The sequence below is a fragment of the Callithrix jacchus genome, chromosome 9, assembly GCF_049354715.1.
Source record: "Callithrix jacchus isolate 240 chromosome 9, calJac240_pri, whole genome shotgun sequence".
In the NCBI taxonomy this organism is placed as follows: domain Eukaryota; kingdom Metazoa; phylum Chordata; class Mammalia; order Primates; family Cebidae; genus Callithrix; species Callithrix jacchus.
Genome location: NC_133510.1, coordinates 14,080,718 through 14,105,496, shown reverse-complemented (window position 1 = coordinate 14,105,496; position 24,779 = coordinate 14,080,718). Strand labels below are relative to the sequence as shown.

Sequence of the window (24,779 nt, the reverse complement as noted above, 5' to 3'; positions counted from 1 at the left end):
GCCCAGTTGACGGCTGGGGTGGAAAAAGTGCCCAAGGGTCTCAAGGTCATACAAGGCCAAGAAAATTTCAGGTGCTGTAAGATAGGCCTAATGCATTTGGATTCTACCTTTGTTTAACAAATACGTGGACATATAAAACACATAGACAAACCAGTCACATATACAGAAAGACAGCAGCTATCTCTTCTGTCACAGCAGCTGGTGAGATCCAGCTGAATTTTACTTCCATATTCTCTGATATGTGTTTTAAGCTTTCTACAATAAAGATTTTTTTTTTTTTTGAGATGGAGTTTTGCTCTTGTTACCCAGGCTGGAGTGCAATGGCGCGATCTGGGCTCACTGCAACCTCCGCCTCCTGGGTTCCTGGGTTCAGGCAATTCTCCTGCCTCAACCTCCTGAGTAGCTGGGATTACAGGCACGCACCACCATGCCCAGCTAATTTTTTGTATTTTTAGTAGAGACGGGGTTTCACCATGTTGACCAGGATGGTCTCGACCTCTTGACCTCATGATCCACCCGCCTCAGCCTCCCAAAGTGCTGGGATTACAGACGTGAGCCACCGCACCCGGCCCCACAATACAGATACTTTAATTTTATAATGGAGGCTGGGCATAGTGGCTCATGCCTTTAATCTCAGCATTTTGTTAGGTCAAGGCAGGAGGATTGTTTGAGCCCAGGAGCTCAAGACCAACCTGGGCAACATAGTGAGACACTCAGCTCTAAAAAATTTTTTTGTTAATTAGGCAGGCATGATAGCACTCACCTGTAGTCCTATACTCTCAGGAGACTGAAGTGGGAGGATTACCTGAGCCCTGGAGGTCAAAGTTAGAGTGAATTATGATCACACCACTGCATTCCAGTCTTTACAGAGCAAGACCCTATTGCTTAAAAAAAACAGTTTTTTTTTTTTTTTTTTTTTGAGATGGAGTGTTGCTCTGTTGCCAGACTGGAGTGTAGTGGCACGATCTCGGCTCACTGCAACTTCTGCCTCCTGGGTTCAAGCGATTGCCCTGCCTCAGCTTCTTGAGTAGCTGGGACTACAGGTGTGCGTCACCATGCCTGGCTAATTTTTTATGTTTTAATAGAGATGGGCTATCACCATCTTGGCCAGGATGGTCTCATGACCTCTTGATCCGCCCGCCTTGGCCTCTCAAAGTGCTGGGATTACAGGAGTGAGCCAACTGTGCCCAGCCTTTTTCTTTAATTTGTGTAATTGGAAAACCCTTGTAGACAGTGTTAGGAAGGAAGGCAGAACAGTAAGCATCTTTTTCAAAGTAAAAGAGCAAAAACGGAAAATATTTTGTGTTTACTTTATGGACAAAGATAAGATTGTCCTTCATCCCAGCACTTTGGGAGGCCGAAGTGGGTGGATCATGAGGTCAAGAGATCGAGACCATCCTGATCAACATGGTGAAACCCCGTCTCTACTAAAAATACAAAAAATTAGCTGGGCATAGTGGCGCGTGCCTGTAATCCCAGCCACTCAGGAGGCTGAGGCAGGAGAATTGCCTGAACCCAGGAACCCAGGAACCCAGGAGGCGGAGGTTGTGGTGAGCCAAGATCGCGCCATTGCACTCTAGCCTGGGTAACAAGAGCGAAACTCCATCTCAAAAAAAAAAAAAAAAAAGATTGTCCTTCAATAAATGGCTAAATTTTTTTTTTTTTTTTTTTGAGAGGGACTCTCGCTCCATTGCCCAAGCTGGAATGCAGTGGCGTGATCTCAGGTCACTGCAACCTCTGCCTCCCAGGTTCAAGTGATTCACCAGCCTCAGTCTCTCAAGTAGCTGGGACTACAGGCATACACCACCCTCCTCAGCCTCTCAAAGTGCTGGGATTACAGGCATGTGCCATCATGTCCAAACACTTTTTACATTTAAAGAGCAACTTGTGGCAAGGCATGGTGTTTTTTTTTTTGAGACGGAGTTTTGCTCTTTTGCCAGACTGGAGTGCAGTGGAACAATCCAGCTAATTTTTGTATTTTTAGTAGAGATGGGATTTCATCATGTTGGCCGGGCTGGTCTTGAACTCCTGACCTCAGGTGATCCGCCTGCCTCAGCTTCCCAAAGTGCTGGGATTATAGGAGTGAGCCACTGTGCCTGACATGGCTGTTTTTACTTTATTTATAAAACTAGAACAAGTTACTCTTATATTTATTATATTATTATTATATTTGAGACAGAGTCTTATTCTGTTGCCCAGGCTGGCGTGCAGTGGCATGATCTTGGCTTACTGTAACCTCCGCCTCCTGGGTTCAAGTGATTATCCTGCCTTGGCCTCCCAAGTAGCTGGATTATAGATGTGCATCATCACACCCAGCTAATTTTTGTATTTTTAGTAGAGACAGGGTTTCACCATGTTAACCAGGGTGGTCTGGAACTCCTGACCTCAGGTGATCCATCTGCTTTGGCCTCCTAAAGTACTAGGATTACAGGCGTAAGCCACCATGCCTTGTCACAAGTTGCTCTTTAAATGTAAGAAGTGTTTGGACATGGTAGCACATGCCTGTAATCCCAGCACTTGAGAGGCTGAGGAGGGTGGAATACCTGAGGTCAGGAATTTGAGAGCACCTGGCCAACATAGTGAAACTCTATTTCTACTAAAAGTACAAAAATTAGCTGGGGATGGTGGTGGGCATCTGTAATCCCAGCTACTCAGGAGGCCGAGGCAGGAGAATTGCCTGAATCCAGGAGGCGGAGGTTACCGTGAGCTGAAATCACGCCATTGCACTCCAGCCTGGGTCACAAGAGTAAAACTCCATCTCAAAAAAAAAAAGTTTTCAAACATACTTTGTATATGCTGCATTATGTATATCATTCACTTATTTATTTTTTCATGCCACTTATTCATTCATTTAATTAATCAAGAGCTGTTACTCAGCAAATACTTCCCAAGGCCCTATTGATGAGCCAGGGTCTGTGCTAGTCACTGATGATGCGAGGAAGAATCAGAATCTTCCACCTTCTTGGGGCCCATATTGGAGTGGGGAGAATGGGTTTTGGTAGACAGTACTTAGAAAATATTCAGATGCCCCCTTTGCAGCTTTGGGGCTATGTACATGACACATTCTCATCAGTGTGTTGTTATCAGAAGTGGTAGTGTTACGTAGGGTGCAGGCAGCTATGAACTGGTGTGACTCCAATTCTCTCTACCCCTGCAGTGTTGACCTTGGAGCCACATAGGCTACAAAGTGTACCCGTCCACCCTACTGTGTCAAGTGTACTTTTCAGTGGCATTAAGTACATTCACAAAGTATGCCCTTTTATTTCTGACAACCCAATTGGTGCTTATGTGAGACTCTGTAAATGTCCTGTTTCCCACCAACCATTTAATATTCACTAATGATCCTAGCTGGAAGCTATTATCGTATTATTCTGTTACAATAAATGGATGATCTTATTAATATTCCCTTATTTAGATGAAGAAACTGAGGCACAGGCAGGTTAAGTAATTGCCCAATTTAAGTAACTTGCCTGATGGAGCTGGATATTGAACTACATCTGACTAGAGTTCAAAGCATGCTTTATATGGGGGTTGGCACACTATGGTCTGTGGGCAAAATCTGCCTGTTTTGTAAACAAAGTTTGGGACACAACCATGGCCATTAACTTAGGTACTCTGTGGCTGCTTTCACTAAAATGCCAGAGTTGTGATAGTACTTGTGACAATGACCATTGAGCCCAAGAAACTTAAGAATACTTACTATCTGCTGTCTGGTCCTTGACAAAATAAGTTGGCTGACCTCTGCTTTGTAGAATAAGTATTTAAATCTTTGTTTCTATTAAAATAATACATGTGCATATTTGAACAGTGAAATACTATAGTACTAGACATTTTGCTTTGAAAATAGAGGAGCTTCCTGCTGCACCATTGCCCACCCCAGCCTCACACCTCAGTTGGATATATTTCTTCTAACTCCCTTTTCTGGCATTTACATCTACATTCTAAAACCTTTATTCACTATTTCTTGATTTAACAATTTTAGACACTTATTGACTCACTTAGTTTAGGCTGCTATCCTAGTTTTTTTTTTTTTGAGACGGAGTCTTGCTCTGGCACCCAGGCTGGAGTGCAGTGGTGTGATCTTGGCTCACTGCAACATCTGATTCCCTGGTTCAAGTTAGTCTCCTGCCTCAGCCTCCCAAGTAGCTGAGATTACAGGCATACACCACCATGCCCAGCTACTTTTTTTGTGTTTTTAGTAGAGACAGGATTTTCACCATGTTGGCCAGCTGGTCTCCAACTCCTGACCTCGTGATCCACTCACCTCGGCCTCTCAAAGTGCTGGGATTACAGGCATGAGCCACTGCTTGTGGCCTTTCCTACTTTTTAATGATAGATTTAATGCTGAACTTACCATTCTTAGCTAAAGAGTAATGTTTTATGATTATTTAAATAGTTTTCCAGGCCAGGCATGATGGCTCATTCCTGTAATCCCAGCAATTTGGCGTGCGCCCCACCCAGCTAATTTTTTTATTTTTATTTTTAGTAGGGATGGGGTTGCACCATGTTGGCTAGGCTGGTCTCGAACTCCAGACCTCACGATCTCCCTGCCTCAGCCTCCCAAAGTACCGGGATTACAGGCATGAGTCACTGCATCCGGCACTTTATTTTTCAAAGATGGGGTCTCACTCTGTCACCTACTAATGTTTTTTATTTTTTCTAGAGATGACATCTTGCCATGCTGCCCAGACTGGCAGAATTTGATCTCTTAAACATTGCATTATACATAGTCCTTCTTATCCTTGGGGATACATTCTTTTTTTTGAGACAGAGTCTAGTTCTATTACCCAGGCTAGAGTGCAGTGGCACAATCTCACCGAAATCTCTGCCTCTTCTTGGGGATACATTCTAAGATCCGCAGTGGATGCTTGAAATTGCAAATATGCCAAACCATATATACACTGTTTTTTTGAATCTGATAACTGAGAGGGCTACTAAGTGAACACATGGCAGTACTGTCTATAGTTTGGAGACGTTGGACAAAGGGATGATTCGTGTTCTTGGCAGGCCAGAACAGGATAGTATGAGATTTCATCATGCTACTCAGAATGGCATGCAACTTAACACTTAATAACTTGTTTATTCCTGGAATATTCCACTGGGAAATTTTGGACTGTGAACTGTGGGTAACGACAACTGTGGATGAAGGAGGACTATTTTTTTTCCACTTAACATTATGCCCAAAAGAGGGGGGTGTATTGTAATGTCATGAAGAGCACCATGCTACTTGACAATCATGAATTTATAGTTCTGCTATTTGCAATTAATCTGAAGATTTGTAATGTGCAAATTTGCTGAGGCACAACTGAAACTTCCGTTTGCAGATATAGGGGTATTCAGGCAGGGGCTCCGCCAGTTGTCTGTGATTGCTCTGAGGGTAGGTGTGCTTTCTAATTGGACTTTATACATTTGCATAGGCTCAGTCAAATGCATTGGCTCTTAAAGCATGCCTGGCTGTGCTCACTTCCAGAGTTTCTGATTCAGGAAGTCTGGGGTAGGGCCTGAGAATTTGCATTTTGAAAGGTTCACAGGTGGCCGGGTGTGGTGGCTTATGTCTGTAATCCCAGCACTTTGGGAGGTGAAGAGAGCAGATTGCCTGATGTCAGGAGTTTGAGACCAGCATGGCCAACATGGCGAAACCCATCTCTACTAAAATACAAAATTTAGCTATGCATGGCGGCATGCACCTGTAATCTCAGCTACTCGGGAGGCTGAAGCAGAAGAATCTCTTGAACCCAGGAGGTGGAGGTTGCTTTGAGTTGAGATTATGGTACTGCACTGCAGCCTGGGTGACAAGAGCGAAACTCTGTCTCAAAAAATACGAACAAAACACACACACACAAAACACAGGTTAACAGGTGATTGGTGATGCTGCTGGTCCAGGATGTAAAGTAGCTTACTGGCTTATTGCTCTATAGAGCCTTCCTGAATGTTGGGGGTCTCCTGCTTTTCATTTGCTTCATTTTTTTTTTTTTTTTTGAGATAGAGACTTGCTGTGTTTCCCAGGCTGGAGTGTAGTGGTGTGATCTCACCTTACTGCAACCTCTGCCTCCTGGGTTCAAGTGATTGACCTGCCTCAGCCTCCTAAGTAGCTGGGTTTATAGGCGTGCGCCACTACACCAGGCTAATTTTTGTATTTTTAGTAGAGACAGGGTTTCACTGCATTGGTCAGGCTGGTCTTGAACTCCTGACCTTGTGATCTGCCTGCCTCAGCCTCCCAAAGTGCTGGGATTACAGGCATGAGCCACTGCTCCTGGTTCTCATTCATTTCATTTCTGTTATTCTCCTCCTTCTAGCCATCTTGTTAGCTCCTGGAAAGCATTTCAGTGATTGTGGCTTCTGTTTCTTTTTGACTCCATAGTAGTGATCAGGGTCATGCTGCCTATATAGTAGGGAGCAGTAAGTTGAGGTTTGTGTTGTTTTTTTTAGAGACGGAGTCTCGTTCTGTCGTCCAGGCTGGAGTGCAGTGGTGCGATCTCAGCTCACTGCAACCTCTGCCTCCTGGGTTCAAGCGATTCTCCTGCCTCAGCCTCAGCCTCAGCCTCAGCCTTCCGAGTAGCTGGAACTACAGATGCGCACCATCATGCCCAGCGAATTTTTGTATTTTTAGTAGAGGTAGGGTTTCACCATGTTGGCCATGATGGTCTCGATCTCTTGACCTTGGGATCTGCCTGCCTCAGCCTCCCAAAGTGCTGGGATTACAGGCATGAGCCACCGCATCTGGCAAAGTTAAGGTTTTTAAAAACTTTGTTATTATTATTATTATTATTTTTGAGATGGAGTCTCGCGCTGTCACCCAGGTCAGAGTGCAGTGACGTTATCTCAGCTCACTGCAACCTCCTCATCCATGATTCAAGTGATTCTTCCACTTCAGCTTCCCGAGTAGCTGAAACTACAGGCATGTGCCACCACGTCTGGCAAATTTTTTAAAATTTTTAGTAGAGACAGTGTTTTTACCATGTTGGCCAGGCTGGTCCTAAACTGACCTCAGGTGATCCGCCTGCCTCGGCCTTCCAAAGTGCTGGGATTACAAGGTGTGAGCCACCATGCCCGGCTATTTTTAAAAAAAATTTAAAACACATTCACTTGATTTTTTTCCCCTATCCCCCAGCTTTATTGAGGTATGATTGACAAATAAAAATTGTATATATTTAAGATGTACAATGTGATGATTTGACATGTGAACGCGCTGTGAAATGATTACCACAGTCAAGGTAATTCACATATCCACCACCTCCCAGAGTTACCCTCTTAGCTAGCACAGGTTGAGTACTGCTTCTTTGAAATGCTTTGGGAACAGAAGTGTTTTCGACTTCAGATTCTGGAATATTTGCATATACATAATCAGATATCTTGGGAATGGGACCCAAGTCTAAACATGAAATTCATTTGTTTTCTATATATCTTATACTCAGAGCCTAAAGATAATTTTTTTTTTCTTTTTTTTGAGACGGAGTCTGGCTCTGTAACCAGGCTGGAGTGCAGTGGTGCAATCTTGGCACCATGCAACCTCCATCTCGGGTTCAAGTGATTCTCCTGCCTCAGCCTCCCAAGTAGCTTGGACTACAGGCATGTGCCACTACGCCCAGCTAATTTTTGTAGTTTTAGTAGAGACAGGGTTTCACCATGTTGGCCAGGATGGTCTCGGTCTCTTGACTTCGTGATCCGCCTGCTTCGGGCTTCCAGAGTGCTGGGATTACAGGAGTAAGCCACCGTGCCTGGAAGGTTTTCTTTTTTTTGTTTTTGAGATGGAGACTTGCTCTATCACCCAGGCTGGAGTGCAGTGGTACAATCTTGTATCACTGCAAACTCTGCCTCCGGGGTTCAAGCTATTCTCCCACCTCAGCCTCCCTAGTAGCTGGAATTACAGGTGTGCGCCACCACGCCCAGCTAATTTTTGTATTTTTATAGAGATGTGGTTTCACCATGTTGGTCAGGCTGGTCTCAAACTCCTGTCCTCAGGTGATCTGCTTGCCTCAGCCTCCTAAAGTGTTGGGATTACAGGCGTCAGCCACTGCGTCTAGCCGATAATTGTATTTTTTTCTTGGAGAAGCTGAATAAACTATGTGTTGTGTGCCTGCCTTTTTGGGTTATTTTTTATTGAGACAGTTTTGCTCTGTCACCCAGGCTGGAGTGCAGTGGGGTCATCATAGTTCATTGCAGCCTTGAACTCCTGAGCTCAAGCGATCTTCCCACCTTGGCTTCCTAAGTAGCATACCACCATGCCTGGCTAATTGTTAAATTTTTTGTATAGATGTGGTTTTGCTGTTTAGTCTCAAACTCCTGGGCTCAAGCAGTCCTTCTGCACTGGCCTCTCAGGGAGCTGGGATTATAGGTCTGAGCTACCATGCCTGGCCATCACCTATGTTTTGAGATACAGCACATCATGTTGGCACTCAAAATGTTTTGGATTTTGGAGCATTTTAATTTTGTATTTTGGGATTAGCAATGTTCAAGCTATAGTAAATTTAATTTTTTTTGAGAAAGAGTCTCATTCTGTTGCCCAGGCTGGAGTGCAGTGCCACAATCTTGACTCACTGCAGCCTGTGTCTCGTTGGTTCAAGCAGATCTCTGCCTCAGCCTCGCAAATAGCTGGGATTACAGGCGCCTGCCACCATGCCAGGCTAATTTTTGTATTTTTAGTAGAGACAGGGTTTCACCATGTTGGCCAAGCTGGTCTTGAACTCCGGACCTCGTGATCCACCCACCTCGGCCTCTCAAAGTGCTGGGATTACAGGCGTGAGCCACTGTACCCCGCTTATAGTAAATTTTTTGCTTTCCCATAAAGAATAGTTTTGTAATTTTGATTTTATAGTTACAAATGTAATATATTCTTACCGTAAAAGTCACCTTTAATAGCCTCACCACAATGGCAGACATGTTTATTAAAGGATCTTCAGCAGCTTGAGAGACCATAGCTAACCACTGAAGAACTCTTCTAGATTGGAGCAGGTGCTTAGAATTTTGTAAATAACTCATAGGATATTGCATATGGATGCTTTATGTGATTTTTCAGTAGAGACTCTTGCCTTTAAACATTCTTTGAGACTTTTAAAAAATTCTTTTATTTATATAGAGGTCAACCAAAATCAAGATGTCTGGGACTGAGGAAGCAATTCTTGGAGGGCGTGACAGTCATCCTGCTGCTGGCGGCAGCTCGGCATTATGCTTTGGACAGGTAACTGTGCTTCCTTCATCCCTGGAAAGAATGCAGTTAAGTGAGTGAAGTTAGGGCAAGGCAGTTTGTAGAGCATCATAGTACATGTGTGAGCAGTACATAGTACAGCTATATGTAGTACACGTGTGAGCTATTTGTTGTTACTGGTTCTTCCTTTAGATGCATTATTTGGGGGTCTTTTGTGAACTCTGGAGGATTTTGGAACATTAGCCATCAAAAGAGTGATAGTACTGGGGATTAGATTTAGATATAAATTTATTTTTTTAGTAGATAGCATATTTGTATGACATCAAATTCAAAATGAAACTGTGAAAAGTCCCCCTATTTTCAATTGCTCCTGTCTGCATGCCACCCAGTTCTCTTTCTTTTTCTTTTTGTTTTTGAGACTGTGTCTTGCTCTGTCACCCAGGCTGGAGTGCAGTGGCATGATCTTGGCTCACTGCAGTCTCCACCCTCTGGATTCAAGCAATTCTCCTGCCTCAGCCTCCCAAGTAGCTGGGATTGCAGGCATGCACCACCACAGCTAATTTTTGTATTTTAGTAGAGATGGGGTTTAACCAAGTTGGCCAGGCTGGTGTTGAACTCCTGACCTCAGGTGATCTACCCATCTTGGCCTTCCAAAGTGCTGGGATTACAGGCATGAGCCACCGTGCCTGGCCTTAATTTGTTGTATTTTTAGTAGAGACGTGCTTTCACCATATTAGCCAGGCTGGTCTTGAACTCATGATCTGCCCTCTTTGGCCTCCCAAAGTGCTGGGATTACAGGCGCGAGCCATTGCGCCTGGCCCTAGTTGTCTTTCTTGGAGGCATGGAAAGTTACTGCGGGTCATATTACTTGTAGGGACATTGTGTGCATAGAAAAAAGATTCTTGCTTTGTCCACTCCAACTCCATCTTTGTCTTTACCGGAGGGTTGTGAGTGTTCATCTCATCCGATTAGGGAAAGGGGTACACAACCCAAACCAGCAAGCAATAGTGTGTTTCTGTTTGTGCAGGATGGGAAGCTGTTGCATTGGAGAAGGTGTCAGTCTCTGGAAAGGACAAATGGAAGCAAGCCTTCCTGTCCCTGTGCTCTTTCCATACTTGCTTCCTGTGCTGACGTCATTTATAGATCTGGAGGCATGACATTTTAGTTTCCTAAGCTTCAGAAACATTTATAAGGATGGTAAGGCAGCAGTTCTCAAAATGTGGTCCTGGAACCCCTGGGGTTTCTGAAGATCTTTCAGAGTCCAGGAGGTCAAAATTATCTTCATAATAATACTGTTGGCCTCTTTCACACTTATTGTCTCGTGAGTGAACGGTAGAGTTTTCAGAGACTGCATAATATGTGATGTCACTGTTACGATGCCTAGTGGCATGTATGCCTTAAAAGTTTCTCATTTTTTTTTTTTGAGACTGAGTTTCCCTCTTGTTACCCAGGCTGGAGTGCAATGGTGCGATCTCGGCTCACCGCAACCTCCGCCTCCTGGGTTCAGGCAATTCTCCTGCCTCAGCCTCCTGAGTAGCTGGGATTACAGGCACGTTCCTCCATGCCCAGCTAATTTTTAGTATTTTTAGTAGAGACGGGGTTTCACCATGTTGACCAGGATGGTCTCAATCTCTTGGCCTCCTGATCCACCCGCCTTGGCCTCCCAAAGCGCGGGGATTACAGGCATGAGCCATCGCGCCCGGCCAAGTTTCTGAGTTTTAATTCCTAATAGGATAAATAAAACCCACATAAACAAAGGTTGTGGGGCGGGGGTGGTGGGTCTTTGCTAATTTGTAAAAGTATAAAGGGGTCCTGAGGCCAAAAAGCTGGAGAATCAGTGATGTGAGAAATGGTGGAAGTGTGAATTTAATTTTTGTTTTTGGGGTTGCAGCAGCAGTACACAGCAGAAGAGTACCAGGCTATCCAGAAGGCCCTGAGGCAGAGGCTGGGCCCAGAATACATAAGTAGCCGCGTGGCTGGAGGAGGCCAGAAGGTAGGAGAATTCATGTGCCTGGAAAGCAGGTATCCATACAACAGACTCAGATGGTCTTGCCAGCCCCCTCTCTGGGTCCTCAGGGATTTCTAAGGCTCTTGTTAACTGTCCCTGGAGGTTTCCCAGTGCCCCTGGGAGGGGACGGGTTCTAGACTTTGTTTTCATTTGAGGGGTCCAAGCATGGTATTGACACTTGCATAAGTGCCATTTTAGGATTTTTACATCATTTAAAAAAAAATTTTTAAACACAGGGTCTTGCTGTGTCACCCAGGCTGGAGTCCAGTGGTGCCATCTCAGCTCACTGCTGCCTCCTCCTCCCAGGCTCAAGTGATCCTCCTGCCTCAGCTTCCTCACTCGTTGGGACTACAGGCACACACCACCATGCCTGGTTAATTTTTAAATTTTCTTTAGAGATGACATCTTACCATGTTGCTCAAGCTGGTCTCAAACTGCTGGGCTCAAGTCATCTCCCACCTTGGCCTCCCAAAGTGCTGGGATTACAGGCATGGGCCATTGTGCCCAGCCTTTACACCATTAAAGAAAAGTGTTCCTTTTGCCATTTGCTTTTTTTCTTTTTAAATTAAATTATTTTAAAAGAACTTATAATTGGCACATAATTGCATATCATTTGCTTCTAATTTTAACTTCTGTGTATATTTTTGGTCTTCCATAAAATATGTCAAACAGAGATTTTTACTTTTTACAAACTGAATTTTACCAACTGCTGTGTGAGTGGCTGTCTTTCTCCTCTGAGTCTAGTTCCTCCTCCCAACAGACCGTTAGTTCTCTCAGGCTCCAACTAGAATATTTTAAAAATAAATTCATTGAGAATTTTCTTGAAAAAAAATTTTTTTTTTTCCTAAGGGTTTCTCTCCTAGGCTGGAGTGCAGTGGCATAATCATAGCTCACTGCAGCCTTGAGCTCCTGGGCTCAAGTGATCCTCCCAGCTCAGCCTCCCAAGTAGAATGTTTAAGGGCAGTTTATCCAAAAAAGTAGATGAGGAATACATTATATAAATTTTAATTCACATTTAAGTGTGGTAAGGAATTAACACAGCTTTTCTTTAAAAAAATGTTTTTTTTTTTTAGGTGTGTTACATTGAGGGTCATCGGGTAATTAATCTGGCCAATGAGATGTTTGGTTACAATGGCTGGGCACACTCCATCACGCAGCAGAATGTGGGTGAGTTTGCGCTCCAGTGCTGGGGATTTCTGCATTGTCTGACTCTTGGTGAGGGGATGTTGTGGGTGAGGAGGTAAGGTAGGTGGACTTAGTTGCCAGCAGGAGGACTGGTGTGGCACAGGGCTCAGTGTCCTCTTCAACTTGCTTTCTTTCCCACTCCTAGATTTTGTTGACCTGAACAATGGCAAGTTCTACGTGGGAGTTTGTGCATTTGTGAGGGTCCAGCTGAAGGTGAGGGGGATGGAGTAGACCTGCTTCCAGGAAGGATCAGTGGGTGGCAGGAGAAGGTGAGCAGGTAGGGACGTAGGGAGCTGGACTGGGATGCAGGCAAGCTGGAGCCAGGCTCCAGAGTTGTCTCAGTCAGTGTTCCCTGGAATGGTGGGCTTCAAATATTCTTGCTCATATGCTTCCTAAAAGAATGTGGAAAAATTATCCTCTTGCACATTTTCAAGTTGACACTTAAGTTTTCACCATATATAAAAATTGTTGCAAGGAGTGTATTTTTTGGCATATGGTAAAATCTGACATTCTAAAATAAAATGATTTTACCATCACTGATAAGTTTTTGGAAACTGCAACCTTAGACAAAGCAATATACTGTAGGTCCTTGAATAGCGTCCTTTTGTTATAAAATTGATAGAAACAAAATTGGTTTTGTTATAAGTTGTTTCACGTGAAGTCAGTTATTTAAGATGTTAAGCGAGGACTTACTATAAATCTGTTACATCATTGTTAAATATTCCAGTGGACTCTAAATACTACAGAGGATTAGATCTATCATTTATGAAGAAATACAATGAACAAGCTTTTTAATCATTAGAAATTTTACATTGTTCTTTCTTTATCTGAACTCATATTTCTATCCTATTTCCCCACTGGTTTTTTTTTTTTTTTTTTTTTGAGATGGAGTTTTGCTCTTGTTACCCAGGCTGGAGTGCAATGGCGAGATCTCGACTCACCGCAACCTCTGCCTCCTGGGTTCAGGCAATTCTCCTGCCTCAGCCTCCTGAGTAGCTGGGATTACAGGCATGCGCCACCATGTCCAGCTAACTTTTTGTATTTTTAGTAGAGACGGGGTTTCACCATGTTGACCAGGATGGTCTCGATCTCTCGACCTCATGATCCACCCACCTCGGCCTCCTAAAGTGCTGGGATTACAGGCTTGAGCCACCGCGCCCAGCCAATCCCCACTGGTTTTTATCCTAATACATATTTATGGTTGAAAGTTTGGCCAGGCGGGGTGGCTCATTCCTATAATACCAGCACTTTGGGAGGCCCAGGTGGGAGGATTGCTTGAATCCAGGGATTTGAGACCAGTCTGGGCAACATGGTGAAAGAAGTCTCTACTAAAAATACAAAAAATTAACCACGCATGGTGGTGAATGCTTGTAGTCCTAGCTACTCAGGAGGCTGATCACCTGAGCCTGGGAAGTCGAGTCTGCGGTGAGCTATGATTGCACCACTGAACTCCAGCCTGGATGGAAAAAAAGGAAACAAAAAGGAAAAGTTTTGGCTGGGCCTGGTGGCTGATGCTTGTAATCCTGCACTTTGGGAGGCTGAGGCGGGCGGATCATGAGGTCGGATTGAAACCCTGTCTCTACTAAAAATACAAAAATTAGCTGAGTGTGGTGGCAGGTGGCTGTAATCCCAGCTACTTGGGAGGCTGAGGCAGGAGAATCACTTGGACCCGGGAGGCTGAGGTTGCAATGAGCTGAGATCATGACACTGCACTTGGCCTAGACAACAGAGCTAGACTCTGTCTCGCCAAAAAAAAAAAAAAAAAGGATTAAAATAAAAATTTTTGGTAAATTTTCAATGCACTTAAAGCTCTAAATATTAAAAGATTTATTTTGGATTTAGTTATAGCTACTGTTGACACACAATTGATCAGACAATTGTGTTTATGGTGAAGATAAAACATAAATATAGCAAAATTTTGATACTTAGAAAAATTAAAAATATTGAAATGTTGCAACAAAATAAAAAATTTAAAATAAAATATAAAATTTATGGAAAATGAATATCTTAATGAGATGGGTGGTGCTATTTCTTTTCAGTAGGTTTATATATCCATAGTTGAATATTACTTATTTCTTGAATGAACAATTCAGCATTCTCTGCTGACTTACTTTTCTAAACTACTGAAAAACACTCTATCTATGAGTCAGTAGCTGAGAATGGAAAGAATCTTGTTACAGTGTTACTCATTTCTTTGAGTGCTTTCTGAGTTGTTTTTCAAAAAATCACAGAGCACTATGATCAAACATTGCATTTAATTCTTTATCAGCAAATGATTTGCTCAGGTCCACCTTCACTTTTGGTGAAAGGCAGGAACTGGATACCACCTGACTTACAAAAGGAGTTGTTCTCCAGTCCTTAGAGACCATTAGATCCAATATTCAAATTATCCCTTTGTTTGATATCTCAAGAGGCATTTTTTTCAAGATGGAGTCTTGCTCTGTCGGCCAGGCTGGAGTGCAGTGGTACAATCTTGGGTCACTGCAACCTCTGCTTGCCAGGTTCAAGTGATTCTCATGCCTCAGCCTCCTGAGTAGCTGGATTAAAGATGCCCACCACCATACCTGGCTAATTTTTGTCTTTTTAGTAGGGATGGAGTTTCACCATGTTGACCAGGCTGGTCTTGAACTCCTGACCTCAAGTGATCCACCTGCCTTGGCCTCCCAAAGTGCTGGAATTACAGGCGTGAGCCACTGCACTTGGCCATCCCAGAGATTTTTAACCTTAGGGTAATGCACCTTGATAGGATTTGGGGTGGGTTTCTAATGTGCCCTTTGTGTGTCATTAGGGAAGTTGGGAAGGGAGGATCGTCTTGACACCTTGACCATAGGCTCATGTCCATCCAGGCAGACCAGGTCTAGGAAGCAGTACCGGAAATGGATTCTCATCCAGCCTCTGCGTGTGCCTGCTGTAGCAAGGCTGCTGGGTGGCATATTGCTGGTTTGAACTTTTCTGCTTGAGGGAGTTGTGGTGCACCTGCTGCTCTCTTATTGAGTTTGAACTCCTTTTGTGCCCCCAGGATGGTTCATATCATGAAGACGTTGGTTATGGTGTTAGTGAGGGCCTCAAGTCCAAGGCCTTATCTTTGGAGAAGGCAAGGAAGGAGGCAGTGACAGATGGGCTGAAGCGAGCCCTCAGGTGAGTGTGAGGCTGGGAGTCTAACCTGTGTCATCCCAGCTCTTGCTTCAGAGCAAGTTTCGGTTTTGTTTTTTGGAAGAGGTAATACATCCACATGGTTCAAAAATCTAAGCAACATGGAAGATAATGTTACCCCTGTCCTGGTTCCTCTCTGCCCTGTTTTCCCACTTCTGTTAGTATTTTTTCAGTGTTTCAGCTTCAGGCTTCCCTTGTGGGGAATAAGTGGTAGAATCCTGTATTCTCTCTTCTCCCCGTACTCAGAACGTGTGGGAGACCTTTCCACCCCTGCTGCGAGTGCGTAGAGAGCACCCTCATCCTCTCCATGTGCCTCAGTAGTCCTCCGCTGTGCACAGGTAGCACAGTTTGCTTAGTTACATAGTCATGTGGATTTCTGTGTTCGTCCGTTTGCATTGCTATACAGAATACCAGAGGCTGGGTAATCTATAAATAAAGGAGGTAATTGGCTCATGATTCTGTGGACTCTAGTGGAAGCCTGGTGCCAGCATCCGTTTCTGGTGAGGCCTCAGGAAGCTTCTAATCATGACAGAAGGCGAAGAGGGAACATGGAGAGAGAGAGCAAGAGAGAGAAGGAAGAGGTCCCAGACTTTTTAATTTTATTGTTTTCATTTTTTGAGACAGGCTCTTGCTCTGTTAGCACAGGCTAGGGTGCAGCTATCATTGCTCCTGGGCTCAAGTGATCTTCCCACCTCAACCTTCCACGTAGCTGGGATCACAGGCACATGACACCATGCCCAGCTAATTTTTAATTTTTTTTTTGTAGAGATAGGGTCTCCCTATGTTGCCTAGACTGGTCTCAAACTCCTGGGTTCAAGTCATCCTACTCCTGCGTTGGTCTCCCAGTGCCGGGATTAAAGGCATGAGCCGTCATGCCCAGCCCCCAGGCTCAAAACCACCAGATCTCTCATGAACAGAGTGAGAACTCACTTATCACCAAGGGATGGCAGTAAGCTGTTCATTCCAGTGCCTCCCGCCAGGCCTCTGGCATTGGAGGACACATTTCAACATAAAATTTGGAGGGGACAGACGTCCAAACCATATCAATGTCTTTGAGAATTAAAGTGAATTGAACCAGAAAAACCTATGAATTCTGTGGGGGAGTCCATAGATCCCATGTTAGTAACTTTGGTCATGGAAAGTTTTGCCCTCAAGACCCAGGCCCCAGGTGTGTGTTGCCTACTCCAGCTGGGAAATTGGAGCAGTCTTTGGGGAAAAAAAAATCTCTGCAATTTGTTCTCCGTGTCAGGAGGTGGCTAATGGGTTTTGTGAGTGGCGCCTAGTCTTCTCATACTCATCACTTCTGTGTGGGCAGGGATTTGTGTCTTGTTCTCGCTGCAGTATTCTCAGAAACTAACACAGTGCAGGGACACGGTAGGTGCTTCCCAGACATCAGTGGAATGCACGTCGGGGTCCATTTCCTCTGCTGCACCTGAGAAGCAGCCTGCACAAAAGTTGTAACTCTGTTCTCTGATATTCATGTGTAACAATTCTTAACCGTTTCACTTTTTTTTCCTCTCTTACCCTTAGGAGTTTTGGGAATGCACTTGGAAACTGTATTCTGGACAAAGACTACCTGAGGTCACTAAATAAGCTTCCACGCCAGGTATTAGACATGGATGAGTGCAGTGAATATAATGCAGCAGACTCTTCTGTGTCATGGTTTGAGTATTTGGAGAACACAAAGAGAAAAAGTGAGGACTCAGCTGTTTAGAGGGTCTGGAATGTTTATTTCAGATTTTGAATGTTAGGGCTACCAGGAACTAACTAATCACATCATTTTACTTTGACAGGAATGTGAGGTGTAGAGAATTTCTTTTTTTTTTTGAGACGGAGTTTCGCTCTTGTTACCCAGGCTGGAGTGCAATGGAGCGATCTCGGCTCACCACAACCTCCACCTCCTGGGTTCAGGCAATTCTCCTGCCTCAGCCTCCTGAGTAGCTGGGATTACAGGCACGCACCACCATGCCCAGCTAATTTTTTGCATTTTTAGTAGAGATGGGGTTTCACCATGTTGACCAGGATGGTCTCGATCTCTTGACCTCGTGATCCACCCACCTCGGCCTCCCAAAGTGCTGGGATTACAGGCTTGAGCCACCGCTCCCGGCCCTAGAGAATTTCTTTTACTTGTAGGTAGAGAACTGTGGTTGGGGGTAGTCTATGAATCCTCAAAGCTACCACACAGGCCTCTGCAGCACCACTGTCCTTCCCAGACACTCCCAGACTCACTGTTGAGCATTCTTTCTTTTCCTTAGCTCTGGTGTCATTAAGATTTAGATGTCCATTATTTCTGTCAATACCTATCATGTGATCTGAGCATTTGCCTTTGGAAAATGGGGTCTGTGGCTGAGCACCCCTGGAGTCACGCCTGACATTCATTGTGATGAATGGCCTCTGGAGTGTTTCTCCTGCCTCATGCTGCTTCCTGAGGTCCCTGCCGTGTCGCAACCCAGGGCATCATCCCTATCCTGTGCCTGAGGGATTCTTTTCCTCATGGAGTGACACGAAGTTGTGTCACTGAGCATCTGTAAAAACTCCTTTTAAAAAATCATTTTTAAACATTATGGAGGGGCCGGGCGCAGTGGCTCACACCTGTAATCCCAGCACTTTGGGAGGCCGAGGTGGGTGGATTATGAGGTCAAGAGATCGAGACCATCCTGGTCAACATGTTGAAACCCCATCTCTACTAAAAATACAAAAAATTAGCTGGGCACGGTGGCGCATGCCTGTAATCCCAGCTACTCAGGAGGCTGAGGCAGGAGAATTGCCTGAACCCAGGAGGTGGAGGTTGCAGTGAGCCGAGATCGCGCCATTGCACTCCAGCCTGGGTAACAAGAGCGAAACTCCATCTCAAAAAAAAAAAAACCATTATGGGGTTCAGTTTGCTAATATTTTGATAGGCATTTTTACATTTATATTTATGAGAGATATTATTCAGTAGTTTTCTTTTTTTTTTTGAGATGGAGTCTCACTTTGTTGCCCAGGCTGGAGTGCCATGGCATGATCCTGGCTCACTGCAACCTCCGTTTCCTGGGTTCAAGCGATTCTCCTGCCTTAGCCTCCCAAGTAGCTGGTACTACAGGTGCCTGCCACAACGCCTGGCTAATTTTTGTATTTTTAGTAGACAAGGTTTCGCCATGCTGGCCAGGCAGGTCTTGAACTCCTGACCTCAAGTGAGATCCGTCCGCCTCGGCCTTTCAAAGTTCTGGGATTACACATGTGAGCCACCGCGCCCAGTCTTCTCTTTTTTAAAATTGTAATAGCCGGGCGCGGTGGCTCATGCCTGTAATCCCAGCACTTTGGGAGGCCGAGGCAGGCGGATCACGAGGTCAAGAGATTGAGACCATCCTGGCCAACATGGTGAAACCTCGTCTCTACTAAAAATACAAAAATTAGCTGGGCATGGTGGCACGTGCCTGTAGTCCCAGCTACTTGAGAGGCTGAGGCAGGAGAATTGCTTGAACCTGGGAGGCAGAGGTTGCAGTGAGCCAAGATCACGTCAGTGCACTCCAGCCTGGTGCCTGGCGATGGAGCGAGACTCTGTCTCAAAAAAAAAAAAAAATTGTACTAAAACACATATATTGTTACTATTTTTAGTGTATGATTATGTTTAGTGCATTTACATTGTTGTGAAACTAATCTCCAGAACTTTTGCATCTTGCAGAACTAAGACTCTATACCCATAAAACGAGAATGCCACATTTGCCCCTTTCCCCAGACCCTTGTAACTACTCCTACTTTCTTTTTTTCAAAAGTTGATTTATGAAAATAAGATCTTGCTCTATCACCCAGGCTGGAATGCAAGGGCACAATCATCATTCACTGCATCCTTGAACTCCTGGGCCCAAGGGATCCTCCTAGATCCCCCTGCCTCAGCCTCTCAAGTAGCTAGGACTCCAGGTATGTGCCACTACACCTAGCTAATTTATTTTTTTTTAATTATTATTTTTTTTAGAGACAGAATTTCTCAGGGCTGGTCTTGAACTACTCCTGGCCTCAAGTGATCCTCCTGCCTTGGCTTCCCAAAGTGCTGGGATTACAACATGAGCCACTGCACCTGGACCCAGCTAATTAACTTTTTAAAAATTATTATTATTTTAGATATGGGGTCTTGCTGTGTTGCCACGGCCGGCCTTGATTTTTTTTTTCTTTTTTAAAAAATTAGGTTGGGTGCTAAGGCTTATGCCTGTAATCCCAGCATTTTGAGAGGCTGAGGTGGTTAGATCACTCGAGCCCAGGAGTTTGAGACCACCCTGGCCAAGATGGTGAAACCCTGTCTCTATTAAAAAATACAAAAATTAGCTGGGAATGGTGGTGCCTGCCTGTAATCCCAGTTCCTCTGGAGGCTGAGGCATGAGAATCGCTTGAACCTGGGAGGTGGTGGCTGCAATGAGCCGAGATCTGTGACTGCACTCCAGCCTGGAAGACAAACTGAGATTCTGTCTCAAAATAATAATAATAAAATAAAAATAAAATAATTTTTTTTTTGTAGACATGGAGTCTTCCTGTTGCCCAGGCTAGTCTCAAACTCCTGGCTGCAAGTGATCCTTCCACTCAGCCTCCTTAAGTGCTGAGATTATAGGCATGTGTGTCTACTTTGTTTCTATGAATTTGTCTACTCTGGATACCTCATATAAATGCAATCACATAATTTTTGTCTTTTTGTCATTGGCTTATTTCACTTAACATTAATGTCCTTAAGATTTATCCCTGTAGTAGTGTGTATCAGAGTTCCCTTCCTTTTCTGGCTTAGAGTTCCATTGTATTTATAGATCACAGTTTGTTTATCCATTCATTTGTTAATGGATATTTGGCTCTTGTGAATAAGGCTGCTGTAAACATGGGTGTGTAAGTGTCTCTTTGAGATCCTGTTTCCAGTTCTTTTAGATCTATATTCCGAAGGCGATTGCTGGGTCATATGGTAATCCTATTTTTAATTTTTTGAAGAGCTGCCCTACTGGTTTCCATAACAGTCACTCCATTTTACAATTCTACCCAACAGTGCACATGAGTTCATATTTTTCTAAAACCTCACTAACACTTGTTATTTTCTGAGTTTTTGGTTTTTTAATTTTTATGTTTTGAGTAGCCATCCTAATGGGTGATATTTTATTGTAGTTATGATTTGCATACCCCCTGATGATTAGTGATATTGATCATATATATATATATATATATATATATATATATATTTTTTTTTTAGATGCAGTGTCCCTCTCACCTAGGCTGGAGTGCAGTGGTGCAATCTTGGCTCACTGCAACCTCCGCCTCTGGGTTCAAGCAATTCTCCTGTCTCAGCCTCCCAAGTAGTTGGGATTATAGGCATCTGCCACCATGACCAGCTAATTTTTGTATTTTTAGTAGTGATGGGGTTTCACCATATTGGTCAGACTGGTCTCAAACTCCGGACCTCAGCTGATCCACCTGCCTTGGCCTCCCACAGTGCTGGGATTACAGGTGTGAGCCACCACACCTGGCCAGCCATAATTTCACATGCCTCTTGGCCATCTGTTTATCATCTTTGGAGAAATGTCTAATTCAAGTCTTTGTCATTTTATTTTGTTTTATTTTATTATTTTAATTTAATTTAATTTCTTATTTTGTTTTATTTACTTCAGATAGGGTCTTACTCTGTCACCCAGGCTGGAATGCAGTGGTCTGATCATGGCTTGGCTCACTGTAGCCCCAACATCCTGGGCTTGAGTGATCCTCTCCCCCAGGCTGGAGTACAATGGTGTGATCTCAGTTCACTGCAACCTCCACATCCCAGGCTCAAATGATCTTCCTGTCTTAGCCTCCCAAGTCGCTGGGACTACAGACATTTGCCACCATGCCAGGCTAATTTTTGTGTTTTTTGTACAGAATACAAAGAATTTCACCATGTTGCCCAGTCTGGTCTCAAACTCCTGGCCTCAAGTGATCCACCCACTTCAGCCTCCCAAAATCCTGGGGTAGCAGGCATGAGCAACCATGTGTGGCCCCAGTCCTGTTTTTATTGAGCTTTTTCGTATTGTTTTTGTATTCTCTCTTTCATTTATGTTTACTTTCATCTTTTTAAAATTTTCTTTCTTCTGCTAGCTTTGGGTGTAACTTTTGTTTTTCTAGTTCTTTGAGGTATTACGTAGATTTCAGATCTTTTTTTTTTTTTTGAGATGGAGTTTCGCTCTTGTTACCCAGGCTGGAGTGCAATGGCGCGATCTCGGCTCACCGCAATCTCTGCCTCCTGGGTTCAGGCAATTCTCCTGCCTCAGCTTCCCGAGTAGCTGGGATTACAGGCACGTGCCACCATGCCCAGCTAATTTTTTGTATTTTTAGTAGAGACGGGGTTTCACCACGCTGACCAGGATGGTCTCGATCTCTTGACCTCGTGATCCACCCGCCTCGGCCTCCCAAAGTGCTGGGATTACAGGTGCGAGCCACCGCACCCGGCCCTAGATCTTTTTTTTTTTTAATGTGCCTGTGAACCTTCCCTCTTATGACTGCTTTCACTGCATCCCAGAAGTCTGGCGTGTTGTGTTTTAGTGAGGAATTCTAAGTTTCCTTCTTACATTTTCTTTGGCTTTGCTTAAGAGTGTGGTGTTTAATTCCTATTGATTTGTGGATTTTCCAGTTTTTTTTTTTTGTAGTTGTTGTTTCAATATATTTTCAGTCTTCTTGAATTTGTTAGGACTTGTTTGGTGGACTAACGTGGTCTGTCTTGGAGAATGTTTCATGTGACTTGAGTAGAATTTATTTTCTGCTGTTGGTGGCTGAAATGTTATGTATATGTCTGTTAGTTCCAGTTGGCCTATAGTATTGTTCAAATACTCTGTCGCCTTATTCATATTTTGTTTGGTTGTTTTATCTGTTATTGAAAGTTGGGTATTGAAGTCTCCTACTCTCTATTTCACCTTACAATCCTATCAAAGTGTGCTTCATATATTTAGGACCTCTGATGTTTGGCACATAAATATTTATAATTGTTATATCTTCTTGGTGAATTGGCATTCTTGTCATTATATAATACCCTTGTTTTGTATAACAATTTTTTTTTTTTTTTTTTGAGATGGAGTCTCGCTCTGTTGCCAGGCTGGAGTGCAGTGTTGCGATCTTGGCTCTCTGTAACCTCCATCTCCCGGGTTCAAGCGATTCCCCTGCCTCAGCCTCCTGAGTAGCTAGGGCTATAGGTGTGCACTAGTTGTTTTTTTTTTTTTTTTGAGATGGAGTTTTTGCTCTTGTTGCCCAGGATGGAGGACATGATCTCAGCTCACTGGAAGCTCCACTTCCTGGGTTCAAGAGATTCTCCTACCTCAGCTTCCTAAGTAGCTGGGACTATTGGTGCCCACCTCCACACCTAGCCAGTTTTCTGTATTTTGTAGAGACAGGGTTTCACCATGTTGGTCAGGCTGATCTTGAACTCCTGACCTTGTGATCTGCCTACCACGGCCTCCCAAAGTGCTGGGATTACAGGTATGAGCCACTGCGCCCCACCACAATTTTTCACCTGAAGTCTTTGTCTGTTATCAGTATAATCACCTCTGTTCTCTTTGGTTTACTATTTGCATGGAATATCTTTTCTCATTCTTTCAATTCCAGCCTATGTGTGTCCTTAGATCCAAAGTGAGTCTCCTGTAGACAGCATAGTTGTATCCTGTTTCTAAATTCATCCATGCAATCTATTTTTTTTTGATCGGAGGTTTAAGTCTATTTATACTATTATTGATAGAGAGGACTTACTGTGACCATTTTGCCGTTTTCCGGCGTGTCTTGTGGCATTTTTGTCTCTTCTTTCTTACTGCCTCCTCTGTTACACTGATTTTTTTTCCCAGTAACATTTAATTCCCTTCTAATATCCTTTTGTGTATATTCTGTATTTTCTGTGTGGTTACCATTGCAATTGCACGTACATTTTTAATGTTACAGCGTTCTACTTTAAACTGATAACTTCTATTGCATATGAAAAGTCTGCTTTAGAAATCAAAATCCACCCCCTTTGTTATTGTTGTCACAAACTGTCTTTTATATGTGTATACCCCTCAGCATAGACTCGTAGTTTTTATGGCTTTGCCATGTAAATTCTAGGCATTGACATTCAGTAATGTGCTTCACTGTATGTCCACGCGCTTGCCTTCACTGGAGCACTTTGTATTTTTTATGGCTTCATGTGTCTGTCTAGTGTCCTTTCATTTCAACTTGAGGGACTCCCATTAGGACTTCTTGTATAGCAGTCCTAGTGATAATGGACTCTCTCAGCTTTGTTTTTTTTTTTTTTTTTTTGTGAGGCAAAGTCTCGCTCTCGTTACCCAGGCTGGAGTGAAGTGGCGCGATCTTGGCTCACTGCAACCTCCGCCTCTGAGGCTCAAGCGATTCTCCTGCCTCAGCCTCCCAAGTAGCTGGGATTATAGGCACACACCACCACGCCTGGCTATAGTTTGTAATTTTAGTAGAGACAGGGTTTTACCATGTTGACCAGGTTGGTCTTGAACTCCTGACCTCAGGTGATACGACCACCTTGGCCTCCTAAAGTGCTGGGATTACAGGCATGAGCCACCACACCTGGCCCCATTTATCTGGCAGTCTTAAAGTTTCTCCATTTTTTTTTTAATTTTGAGAGAGTCTCACTCTCGCCCAGGCTGGAGTGCAGTGGCGCGTGATCTTGGCTCACTACAACCTCTACGTGCTGGGTTCAGGCACTTCTCGTGCCTTTGCCTCCCAAGTAGCTGGGACTACAGGTTTGTACTCTTACACCTGACTAATGTTTTTTATTTTCAGTAGATCAAGGTTTTGCCGTGTTGGCCAGGCTGGTCTCAAACTCCTGGGCTCTAGTGATCCACTTGCCTCAGCCTCCCATGGTGCTGGGATTACAGGCGTGAGCCACTGAGCCTGGCCCCAAATTTCTCATTTTTGTTGTTGTTGTTGAGACAGAGTTTTGCTCTTGTCATTGAGGCTAGAGTGCAATGATGTGATCTAGGCTCACTGCAACCTCTGCCTCATGGGTTCAAGTGATTCTCTAGCCTCAGCTTCCCAAGTAGCTGGGATTACAGGTGTCAGCCACCATGCCCAGCTGATTTTTGTATTTTGAGTAGAGACAGGGTTTCCGCCATATTAGGGTGATCTCGAACTCCCGACCTCAAGTGATCCACCTGCCTCAGCCTCCCAAAGTGTTGGGATTACAGGTGTGAGCCACCGTTTCATAAGTGAGCACAGCTGTTCACCTCCCAGACAGGGAAACAGAGCTTTATCAGCAGCCCAGAAGCCCTGTTTTGCCCTCTTCCAGTCACTGCCTTGCTTTCCTTTTTTTCAAATGTC

General features: G+C 44.1%; 1 protein-coding gene across 10 annotated transcripts in view; it reads left to right on the top strand.

Moving 5' to 3' along the window:
- The window catches only part of RAD52 (RAD52 DNA repair protein), a 45,354-nt gene that overhangs the window by 12,912 nt on the left and 7,663 nt on the right, over window positions 1-24,779 (top strand). For 5 of the 10 annotated variants that reach the window (XR_013522503.1, XR_013522505.1, XM_035255411.3 and 2 more), the window contains 6 exons: window positions 9,077-9,178; window positions 11,037-11,138; window positions 12,227-12,320; window positions 12,484-12,551; window positions 15,358-15,476; window positions 17,022-17,097. Coding sequence is in view for 6 of the 10 variants with exons in the window: in XM_035255411.3 (XP_035111302.3) it covers window positions 9,095-9,178; window positions 11,037-11,138; window positions 12,227-12,320; window positions 12,484-12,551; window positions 15,358-15,476; window positions 17,022-17,097 (543 nt within the window). In the remaining 4 variants the exon portion in view is untranslated. Of the gene's footprint in view, window positions 1-9,076; window positions 9,179-10,172; window positions 10,343-11,036; window positions 11,139-12,226; window positions 12,321-12,483; window positions 12,552-15,357; window positions 15,477-17,021; window positions 17,098-24,779 lie in introns of all 10 variants that reach the window. The other 5 variants (XR_013522504.1, XR_013522506.1, XM_035255414.3 and 2 more) reach the window with 2 other exon arrangements.